This window comes from Eucyclogobius newberryi, unplaced genomic scaffold, assembly GCF_026437365.1.
Source record: "Eucyclogobius newberryi isolate DKJ021-1_F unplaced genomic scaffold, fEucNew1.0.hap1 SCAF_19, whole genome shotgun sequence".
Classification (NCBI taxonomy): Eukaryota; Metazoa; Chordata; class Actinopteri; order Gobiiformes; family Gobiidae; genus Eucyclogobius; species Eucyclogobius newberryi.
Window position 1 is genome coordinate 30,012,209 of NW_027315823.1, and position 12,015 is coordinate 30,024,223.

At 40.7% G+C, this 12,015-nt stretch overlaps 1 protein-coding gene across 1 annotated transcript in view; it reads right to left on the reverse strand.

The window, feature by feature from the left end:
• Positions 1–593: 593 nt before the first annotated feature.
• LOC140365990 (guanine nucleotide-binding protein G(s) subunit alpha-like) overlaps positions 594–12,015 on the reverse strand; it is a 29,231-nt gene continuing 17,809 nt past the window's right edge. The window contains exons 6-12 of the mRNA XM_072452622.1: positions 7,280–7,334; positions 7,131–7,204; positions 4,189–4,247; positions 3,770–3,890; positions 3,375–3,505; positions 3,168–3,235; positions 594–2,594 (exon numbers count right to left, since the gene is read on the reverse strand). Of these exons, the coding sequence (XP_072308723.1) occupies positions 2,448–2,594; positions 3,168–3,235; positions 3,375–3,505; positions 3,770–3,890; positions 4,189–4,247; positions 7,131–7,204; positions 7,280–7,334 (655 nt within the window). The 3' untranslated portion in view covers positions 594–2,447. The remainder of the gene's footprint in view (positions 2,595–3,167; positions 3,236–3,374; positions 3,506–3,769; positions 3,891–4,188; positions 4,248–7,130; positions 7,205–7,279; positions 7,335–12,015) is intronic.

Genomic DNA, 12,015 nt, shown 5'->3' on the forward strand with positions numbered 1-12,015 from the left:
TATATAGATAGATATATATATATATATCTATATAGATAGATATATATATCTATCTATATAGATAGATAGATAGATATCTATATAGATAGATAGATATCTATATAGATAGATATATATCTATATAGATAGATATATCTATATAGATAGATATATCTATAGATAGATATATCTATAGATAGATATATCTATCTATCTATCTATATAGATATATATATCTATCTATCTATATAGATATATATATATATATATATATAGATAGATATATATATATAGATATAGATATAGATATATATATATAGATATATATATAGATATATATATATAGATATATATATAGATATATATATATATATAGATATATATATATAGATATATATATAGATATATATATAGATATATATATAGATATATATATAGATATATATATAGATATATATATATAGATATATATATATAGATATATATATAGATATATATATATATAGATATATATATATATAGATATATATATATATAGATATATATATAGATATATATATAGATATATATATAGATATATATAGATATATATATATAGATATATATATAAAATATAAAAGCTGAAATATATTTTATATATATCAACTTGTGTTAGGCTTCAGAATGTTTTACTACACAGCATTAAGGTGGTGTTTGATTATCTTTTTCCTTTTTTAAAAATCCTAATGTATAAACCAGAGGAGTCAAAGCAAAACAAATGAATTGATAAACAAACGTGGGAAAATGGAAACTAAGCAAGAGACAAAAGGCCTTTGCCCCGTTCTGCTGATCGTCCCCCGGCAGCGGGACAGACCCGTCCAGCTGTACAGCGCAGTGAAATATAACTTACATATTAGCTCATTTTTACACGTACGTCGTGATCAAGGCACAGGGATCTTCTACAAGTTATTTTTTCCTTCAATAAAGTTGTACAAAATAATACATTTTACAGTCTGTACATGAATAATAGTCCAGCAGTAAAATAAAAACAGACGTCATTAAAGCCAGAATGGGTGAGGGCGGGGCAGGTGAGCGCCAGGACAACAGGGGCAGGTGGACCAGCCGATGAGGGGGAATCCCAGGTCTCCATGTGGATCCAGTCACTATGACCATCTCTCTTATTCAAATGATTTTCATTGCATCAACATGTCATAAAAAAGTGTTAGTCTGGGATTTTGAAGTGTGTAAGAAAGTAGCACCTTGAACACAATAACCGCAAGTAACCCCCAACACAGCAACAATGAATTAGGTTAAGATGAGTTTAGAAAACAAAAATCTCTACTTTTTGTCTTTTGTTTTTCACCTCCTTGTTGTTAATGCTTTCTTTAATTACCAATACAATCCCTCAATGGGAAAGATAGTATTACATGTTCTCATAAGCACTCAGTACAATAATATGATCAATATGTGAATGGTCAACATTTGTCAGTTGTTACAAGCAATAATCATAACGTATTCACAAAACATTTTTGCCCTACAATAGTAACTGTGCTGACTTTCTTGCCCAGAACATCCAACTCATGTTTTAGAGCTGACACAGAGCCACACTTGAACAATCCCAGACCAACACCCATTTAAATCCATAGCAGCAGGTCTTGGCGATGCAATGTATCTTCCCTCTATATTGATAAAAATGGTCTTTAAATGGTGCACAAATGCTGATCAGTGTCCACCAACACACACGAGGAAAAAACTAAAAATTAAAAGCTGAATTGTGTTATTACAGGAATATATAATATTTATATTTATAGATTTATATATATATATATATATTTATATATATATATACATATTTATATACACTCATATATAAATATCTATATATATAGCTAGGATTTTTTGCACTGCATGAAGTTCACTGGTATGCATGATTGATGCATTAATATGGTATTTTTCTCTTTTTTACTTTTCATCTTGTTTTCTGTCCATCCTTGTTGACGAGAGCATCATGGGATCCATGTGGTCATGTGTTTGAGTCACGCTCATGTCCACAGGGAAAAGTGAGGCTACTGCCCTCTTTAAGTTCACCATTTATTTCACTATTGTCCTCTGGGTGCATTGTAGTGAAAAGCCCCATCTCGCTCAGCCGTGTCAGCTCTTAGAAGCGGCAGGTTTCAATTTATTTCATACTATGTGGCTTTTAAATGTCTTCTGCTGTAGTGTTGATTATTGATATATGTGAGAGAGAGCTGATTAGGAAGGAGAGCCTGCACAGTCTGGAAGTCTTGACTAGTTGAAGTCAGCTAAGAAGTCTCCCTGGTGCTTGCTGAAAATGGTAACTTTGAAGAGGCGCTGTCGGGGGCTTCGGGGTGGGCAGGCATTTGCTTGAATTTGGCGACAGTGGCAGGGTGATACGCTAACTGGTCGTACAGGGGAGGTGAGATAGGTAGGTCATAGGTAGATAATAGAGTGTGTCGGCGTTTGGCCCATCACAAGAGCTCGTACTGCCGTAGATGCATCCTCTGAATAATGTCGCGACAGTCGCTGAAGACGCGCCGGATGTTCTCGGTGTCCACGGCGCAGGTGAAGTGTGGGTAACAGTAATGCCGGCCGTCCCCGCTCGCTGTGCTGATTCGCTGCAAGGTGACATCACAAATTACTTCAAGAGATCCAAAAGACAAGTTACAAAAACAAAGACAGTTCATAACAAGAACAAAAAAAAACATGCACGTCTTTTTCACGTTGACTTGAGATAAAAGGTCTGGAACACAGAAGCTAAACTGTTTTGACTTCACGTGATCTGCCGTCCTATGTCTCTCTTTTAAACAAGTGGACGGATGATCTCTTGTGAGTCGACCTCCGTTTCCAGTAAGAAGAAAAATGTATCCATGGGTTTCAGAATAATGACTGTTGCAATAGCGATGAACAATTTAAAACCAAATACCAAATATTCTATATTTTCAATTAGAAAAAGTACTCATAACATGGGGGCTGAAACCCATGAACCCATGAATACAGATGAAATATTTTCGATTGGATAACAAACAACTGTATTCAGAAGACTTTGTGCCAGAGCAATTCTTCAAAACAAATACAATTTTAAAAGAACTATAATCATAAGAACCATAAATGTTGCCCAAATTAAAATAGTGGATTAGAAATGAAGAGGTTGCAAAGATTTATCTAATTGGTTCCAGTTTGAAACTCACCAGAAACTCGTCCCGAATGAAGTATTTTGCTCTTGTGACGCGAGGGTCCTCACCTGGCTCTGGTATTGCTGTGGAAAGACAACATTGTACTTAAGAACATTTTTACTCAAATTGCTATGGTCGCATAAGTATGACAGCTTTCTTAAGTTTTCTGCAACAGGAAAGCGCGCTGCAGACTGAACAGGGTCATTATTACCCGTGTCTTACCATCATCCGGTGTAGTGTATCGTGCAAACTCTGGGAAATAGTCTTCAATTTTAGACTTTCCTGCCAAAACCTTCTCAGCGAGTAGGTCCTGCTTATTCAGAAAGAGAATTACTGAGATGGTTCGTAGCCACCTGTAAAACATGTGAGAAAAGTCAGGTCAATAACATTTAGTATCATTAGTAAGTCAAGTGCCACATGCAATCTTGTGATAGTTTAATTCTTGGGTACATTCAGGAAATATTGGGCTTATCAAGTAACTTAATACTTAATACATAAACTAAATGTAAGAAAAGAGATAAAATGAGAGGAAATAAGTAAAATAAGGACAAATATTTTGTGACAAAAAAAACAAAGAAAACATTGAATAAAACTGGCTTCAGGAGAACATGACTGACCTGTTGTTCCATATGTTCTTGAATAGGTTGAGGGCCTCCTGTAGTCTGTTGGTATGATTGTCTTCTCTAATCACCATGTTGTAGCTACTACTCGCAACCACAAAAATGATAGCCGTCACGTCTGCAACATGAAGAAACACACACATGGAGAGATTACTATCAATGCAGCATTGTGCCTGTGTTTGGAGGCCAAATTCAATCAATAGAATATATGTTTGGAAGTTCAATTACATTTTTGTAATGCCCAAAATCACAACAACGGTTGCCTCTGAGGGCCAAGTTGGAATACAATGTTAATGCAAAAATACAGCACAGATTGTGGAAACACATTTTGTCAAAAATCTTTCTAATTATTCTAATTAAGTCTTAGAAAAAACCTATGAAATAATTCTGAATTTTCAATTTAGAATTGATCTCACCGTTAAAACACTGGATCCATTTCCGACGTTCATCTCTCTGACCCCCAACATCAAACATACTGTGAAGCAAAGCAGTTTTGTCTTAAAATAATGCATTTAATATACATAAATATAAGATAAGATAAGATATTCCTTTATTGTCCCACATGGGGAAATTTCATTGGTGCAACGCAGGTAGATACAGAGGTAGATACAGAAGAACAGATCACTTATAGGAAGTCTGAAAAACACTTTCAGTAGAAGATCTCCTATAAATAAATAAAAACTCCCATAGACAAATAAATAAATAAATACCATTGCATGTGATCACGACAGTAATTGCACATGAATATGTGTCACGACAGCACATAGATTGCACATGAATTTCACATGAATTGCACATGAATTCCAACAGCAATTGCACATATGACAGAATTGCACATCAGTATTAGGTTAGGTCAGTATTGCGAGTGTTCAGTACTAACAGTTTTTGTTATAAAGTCTGACAGCAGCAGGAAGGAAAGACCTACGGAACCTTTCCTTCACACAGCGAGGGTGGATCAGTCTCTCACTGAAGCTGCTCTCCAGAGCGGAGAGAGTGTCCTGCAGGGGGTGACACTCATGGTCCAGCATAGATGTGAATCTAGCCAGGACCCCCACCTCCTGCACCGAGTCCAGAGCACAGCCCAGGACGGAGCTGGACTTCTTGATGACTCTGTCCAGCCTCTTCCTCTCCCTCTCTGTGATGCTGCTGCTCCAGCAGGCCACACCGTACAGGAGGGCTGATGCCACCACAGAGTCGTAGAAGGTCTTCAGGAGTGGCCCTGTCACTCCAAAAGACCTGAGTCTCCTCAGGAGGTAGAGCCGACTCTGGCTCTTCCTGTACAGTGCGTCTGTGTTATGAGTCCAGTCCAGTTTGTGGTTCAGATGAACACCCAGGTACTTGTATGAGTCCACTCTCTCAATGTCCCGTCCCTGGATGTTCACTGGTGAGGGGGCAGTGGGGTGGCGTCTGCGGAAATCCACCACCATCTCCTTGGTCTTCCCCGCGTTGATGAGGAGGTGGTTCCGCTGACACCAGTCCACAAAGTCCTGCGCCAGTCCTCTGTATTCCGCGTCATCGTCGTCCGTGATGAGTCCGATGATGGCAGAGTCGTCAGAGAACTTCTGCAGGACACAGCTGTCCGTGTCATGTCTGAAGTCTGCAGTGTAAAGGGTGAAGAGAAAGGGCGCGAGGACAGTGCCCTGGGGCGCCCCCACACTGCAGGTCCGAGTGTCAGACACACAGTTCCGGGCTCTCACAAACTGGGGTCGGTCTGTGAGGTAGTCCAGGATCCACTCTGCCAGGTCATACTCCACACCAGCCGTCTCCAGCTTGTCCCTCAGGAGCAGCGGCTGGATGGTGTTGAAGGCGCTGGAAAGATCGAAGAACAGAATCCTCACAGAGCTGCCAGGCTTTTCCAGGTGAGAGAGAGAGCGGTGCAGCAGGGAGATGACGGCGTCCTCCACTCCGATGCCAGACCGATATGCAAACTGCAGCGGGTCCATGGCTGAGCTCACGGTGGAGCGGAGGTGGTCCAGGACTAGCCGCTCCAGTGTCTTCATCAGGTGGGACGTGAGAGCCACTGGCCTGAAGCTGTTGAGGTCTTTGGGGCGCGGCGTCTTAGGCACAGGTACCAGACAGGAGGTCTTCCAGACCTGTGGTACCACCCTCAGCTTCAGGCTCATGTTGAAGACATGCTCCATAACTCCACACAGTTCATCTGCGCAGGACTTAAGGAGCCTGGGGCTGATGCCATCAGGTCCTGCTGCCTTCCTCACTTTAATCCTCTTCAGCTCACTCCTCACCTGTGCTGCTGTGACAGTCAGTGTTTGGCAGGGGGACCGTGTGCTGGGGCGATGGGTGAGTCCAGGCGAAGTGGGGAGCTGATGGTCCGGGGCAGATAAGCGAAGAGGAACAGATGCAGGGCATTGTCCAGCTGTGGAAGAGGGAGCATGCAGCTGTGCAGGGGGAGGGGCGGGTGACCGATCAAACCTCAAGAAGTGAGCATTTAAATCATTCACCCACTGTAGATCCCCCTCTGTCTGGGCAGGGGGGATTTTGAAGCCCGAGATGGTTTTCAGGCTCCTCCACACTCCCTGAATGTTCTTTTGCTGCAGCTGCTCCTCCATCCTCCTCTTGTAGCCGGCCTCAGCCTGCCTGATCTTCCTCCTCAGCTCCTTCTGCACAGTCCTCAGCTCCTTGTTCCCTGACCTGAAGGCTCTCTTCTTCTCCTTCAGCAGAGCCTTCAGTTCACGGTTAATCCATGGCTTGTTGTTTGGAAAACACCGCACCGTCCGGGAGGGAACAATGTTCTCAAAACAGAAGTTGATGTAGTCCGTGATGCACTCTGTGATGGTGTTGATGTCCTCCCCATGTGGGTCATAAAGCTCAGTCCAGACAGTGGTGCTGAAGCAGTCCCTCAGAGCCTCCTCGCTCTCAGCAGACCACATCCTCACCTCACGGGACACCACAGGCTGCCTGCGCACGATGGGTTCATACACAGGCCTCAGATGTACAAGGTTGTGGTCCGAGCTGCCCAGGGGAGGGAGGGGGGAAGAGGAATAAGCCTCCTTGGTGTTGGCAAAAAACAAGTCCAATGTTCTATTCTCTCTGGTGGGGCAGGTAACATACTGGGTGTATGTTGGTAGGACAGAAGAGGGAGAAGCGTGGTTAAAGTCACCAGAGATGAGGAAGAGAGCCTGTGGATGCTGTGTTTGCAGCCTACAAGTGCAGGAGAGCAGTGCTTCACAAGCATTTTCAGCATTGGCAGACGGGGTCACATAGACTGCGATTAAAATCACATGTGAGAACTCCCGGGGCAGATAGTATGGCCTCATGCCAATAGCCAATAGTTCAATATCCTTGTTATAACACATAAAAATAAGAAACAAATGCTCTTGAATAATGTGTTTCAACTTACTGAAAGTTAACTTTGTCTATTTGAAATCTTGTCTCGAATATCCCAGATGTCAGCACTCTGCATCTCAACAGGTCCTGAAAGGACCAGAGTCAGAAAATGCATTTAACTAAATTGTGTTGTATAACTTTAATATTAAATTGATCACATACTTGGTCAGTGGGTGTGTAGTTGTGCAGCCTGACCACATCGACTCGGTCTAAAAAGCTGCAAAAACACAAAGTACAGCATGTTAGAAAATCATTATTATGAATGCTAAACGCATAAGATCAGTAGGAACTCGCAGAAATAAACTCTCACTCAGAATCTTGTCAACCGAAAATGCATCAAAATATTTATGTTGAGTGATTTTCAATTAATAGCAGTGCAAGAAATGGCAAGACAGAAGTCAACATTTAAAAATCGGCCACAAATACAGTAGGCCTTATCGACCGTTAATCTCAAGAACACATTATGCATGTAATAAGCTGTAGAAATCATCACCACTTATCCCACTATTGCTTTAAACAACCTCGAAAAATCACCTAATAGAGCAATGTTGTTGCCGTCAGTGTCCTTGACAAACAATGACTGTGTATGCCTGTCATTGTTGTGACGTCTGCGTCTTTGTAATGTTGTTTGTGACCTAATGCTCGTCTTGACCAGGAGGGTCTCAATAGGGGCGCCCTGGATAAGTAAATAAAATGGTCCATCTGAAGTTTTTCTGAATCTTTTCCCTGACAGTACATGAGGAGAAGAGCAGTGTCCACCAGAGGGCGTGCTATCTCACAGAGCCAAGATAAGAGTGAAGCAGCCAGTCTGAGTCACCAGCAGCAGCAGCAGCAGCAGCAGCAGCAGCAGCAGCAGCAGCAGCAGCAGCAGCAGCAGCAGCAGCAGCAGCAGCGGCTCTGTCAGAGGAGCCTCGTCAATGGAGCTGCTGTAGTAGCACTTGCAGAGGGGGAGCGAGGTGCGCACATCTGTAAACCGCAGCCAGTGCGTGGGTGGGTTGTGGGCCCTCAGACTGCCTTTACCCGTCAGGGAGGGTTGGAAACACAAGCTAATTGTTTCTGATGAACTGGCCTATATTTTGTGTGTGTGTAGGTGTGTAGGTGTGTGTGTGTGTGTGTAGGTGTGTGTAGGTGTGTGTGTGTGTGTGTGTGTGTGTGTGTGTGTGTAGGTGTGTGTGTGTGTGTGTGTGTAGGTGTGTGTGTGTGTGTGTGTGTGTGTGTAGGTGTGTGTGTGTGTAGGTGTGTGTGTGTGTGTGTAGGTGTGTGTATGTGTAGGTGTGTGTAGGTGTAGGTGTGTGTGTGTGTGTGTAGGTGTGTGTGTGTGTAGGGGTGTGTGTGTGTGTGTGTAGGTGTGTGTGTGAGTAGGGGTGTGTGTGTGAGTAGGGGTGTGTGTGTGTAGGGGTGTGTGTGTGTAGGTGTGTGTGTAGGTGTGTGTGTAGGTGTGTGTGTGTGTAGGTGTGTGTGTGTGTGTGTGTGTGTGTAGGTGTGTGTGTGTGTAGGTGTGTGTGTGTGTGTGTGTAGGTGTGTGTGTGTGTAGGTGTGTGTGTAGGTGTGTGTGTGTGTAGGTGTGTGTGTGTGTGTAGGTGTGTGTAGGTGTGTGTGTGTGTGTGTGTAGGTGTGTGTGTAGGTGTGTGTGTGTGTGTAGGGGTGTGTGTGTGTAGGGGTGTAGGGGTGTGGGTGTGTGTGTGTGTGTGTGTGTGTGTCTCCAGTTTTTGTTGATTAGTGTCTTTTGAACTATACATGTACTAACTTTAAATTTCAGCACAAAAAACAATAGTGTGACACGTCCTAAAGAGTCATTAGAAGTGAAGCAAAAAAATAAGAACAATTATGCCAGATTTGATGTGGCTGCTATAACATCACAACATAAACAACACAAAGCATTTGGTTTTGCTTCAAAGAGAATTAAATTTGAGCATATACAATAGATGCAACAACAATGACAGTAAAAGGTTTTTTTGACCGGGTTTGGGAAATAGCCGTTTAGACCTTTAGATCTTGTCAATATCAGGCACAAATCATCATCAACATTATGCCACCAAAATACAGTTTTGCCCAGGTGTTTTTTAATTTTCTTTTGCATCTACTGTAGATTTAAATTGTTGAAGCAATGGAAAAGGAGACAAAAAACAAGATTCATGGCTTGAAAAAAAAGAAAGAATTGTATTTTCAAAGTACAAAAAAACAAGACCAAATTTAATTTTAGTCTCTCCAGCCCTTGAAAAAAAATCATATCTGTGAACCGCAGAGAATCCATGTTGGTATATGATTTAGCAAATACCACAATAATATTCCTGTCTGTATGGGCCACACCGCGGCCCAGTTTGACTGATTCTCAGCCCTACGTTTACAAGTGGAAAGGCCCGGCGCTCGTAGTGCGTCTCATGGCAAAGGTATGTAGCCCCCGGTTAGATAACGAGGAATGTGGCATGCAGGGGTAAAATGTGACAGGGCTCTGCAGGTAGCATGCTCAGGCCAACAGGGGGAGGGCCAGCGAGATGGGCCCTCAAATCACAAACCCCACTTGCAAATCACCACTGAAAACCAAAACACACGTCTCCTCAGCATATTGAGCTGTAGAAACTCCACTTCTGAACAGAAAACCAGACACACCAAATCAAGTATTATTAACAGACAACTACTGCATTTATTTATGATTTTATTTATTGTTTATTGATTATTGATTATTTTCAGATCAGACTCCTGATTCAGAGATGTTTTAATTGATTCTATAGGATTGTAACAAAAAAGTCTATACACAGACAGCAGACTCTAATTACAGCAGATATTGATACCGGGGGGAAAAACAAAACAACAAATAGGACAAAATTGGACCTGGAACGATTATTAGAACTATAAGAACATATAATATTATTGACGATATTACAACAATATTGTGTCGGGAAATAAATGATAAAATAATACTTTTATCATCATTGTGGTATCAAAATAGAATTTGACAATGTAGTATTTTGACAGCAGCACTATTTTGTATAATTGTACAGTAATAAATTACATCATTATTATTAGGGTGCTCTTTTTGTGCTCCTAATTTCAGAGTATCCAACTAAGTCACATTCTTTTATTTCCTGTGACCAATAGACAAAATAGAACTCTAAGTCAGTTTTCTTCCCCGTTTCTAAAACTGATTTAGTGATCTACACGGCCCGGTGCGTGCTGTTTATCCACTGCTCTGGTCTGAGGCTCGACACACCCAGGACAAACACACACAGTTTTTAGCACGTCTGCCTATTAATAGAAGAAGAGCCAATAATAACCAGTTAGTACAACTAAATAATAGCGGCAGTAACAGTGAAGCGGCTGATATTCAGGAGCAGACGGAACAAGCACGCAGCTCTCGTCTGCCGAGGACTAAAAATATCACTGCGGACAGACATTTAGTATCATTATCAACTTTAAAAACATGTCCAATACTAACCTAAGTCTATAAAGTTATCAAAGGAAACTTATTATTTCCTGAACAGTATATAGATAATTATAGTATATAATAGCGATATAGGTTTTCAAATTAAATGAATACAAGAATTCCATACACTTTAAAACATTTTTGTTAATCATTTCTGGTTTTTGCATTAATTTTGCCAAATGTGTCAATTCAAATGGCAATTTTGATATTGTGCAGCCTCATGTCACGCTAACTTTTAATTTAGATGTTTAAAATAGTATTCATTAATTTAGTATGTCTATCATTGTCTCACAAAAAAGTAGAAAAAAACTAAAAATTATTAATTAAGCGCACTGAAATATTATGATTCATTATTTAAAATTGTCTCAAAAAAGAGAAAGACAACAAAATAAAAAAAAATTAAAATACTAGTACTACTTTTTTAGGAAACCAGATTTGAGGTCTACATTAGCTCTCTACATGTTACCAGTTATTTCATTCAAATAGAAGAACTGAACTCAGCTAAAGTCTATGGAACTCCTGTAACGTGTTGATCTTGTTAAAGTGGCGGCGTTAGAACAAAGGATTACCCAGATCGCGAGCTCGTCCACTTATCCAACGCCACTCAGATTAAAGTTCTCTCTCAGTCGCAGCTCGAGCGGCGCAACGATGAGCCGACTCAAGAATGTGCCGCAAAACACGTTCATTTTAAACAAAAACCTCAAGAAACATCTCTGATTTCGCAGTCGTTTTTAGGACAGGACCTGAGGACGTTAGCTCAAGTTTTAAATATCTTGCATCTTTCTAAATGCAGCCTTGGTGAAGTACCATTTGCCTCATCGTTCAAAAGTGTATGTTACTAAAGCAAAACTGAAAAAGGAAGGTTAAAAGGGGAAAGATATTTATAGAGAAACATGGGGAGTGTGACTAATTCAACAATCTAATCTGACTAAGAACACTACGTCTGCTGCTGAAACCATTTGTGTCCATTTTGGAGATCTATTTCTGACTAAATCAGACTTAATTATAGAATTGTAGAAATAAATAAACGACTGAACTGATTGAATTCAACCAAGCAACACAGTGTAAAAACTGCAATTGAAGCCCACAATGAAGGCTACTGTAGCAAACAGGCGTGTTATAGTCTCCAACTTTAGATTTTTATAATAACCTTTAGAGGTGGTCAATAGTGATATATCTTTATATTGTTTTAGAGTACTCAGATCACAGCAATCAGAAGATCCAGCAAAAATGTGGCAAATGTGTCTGGTTTGCCGTTTAAAAATCAAATTACCCAAGAGCAGAAATGTCACTTTGTTTTTCAAAAGATTATAACAATCTTTTCATTTTATTCAGTCTCATATTAAGACCATGAGGGCCAAAGACAATGGGGGCTTGGTTAAAAGTTTAAGGGAATTTTTAACTAAACACCAAATTCACAACCTCAGTATCAATGGAAAGAGTTAGCAGCCTTTATAGAATGTACAATGCTCCT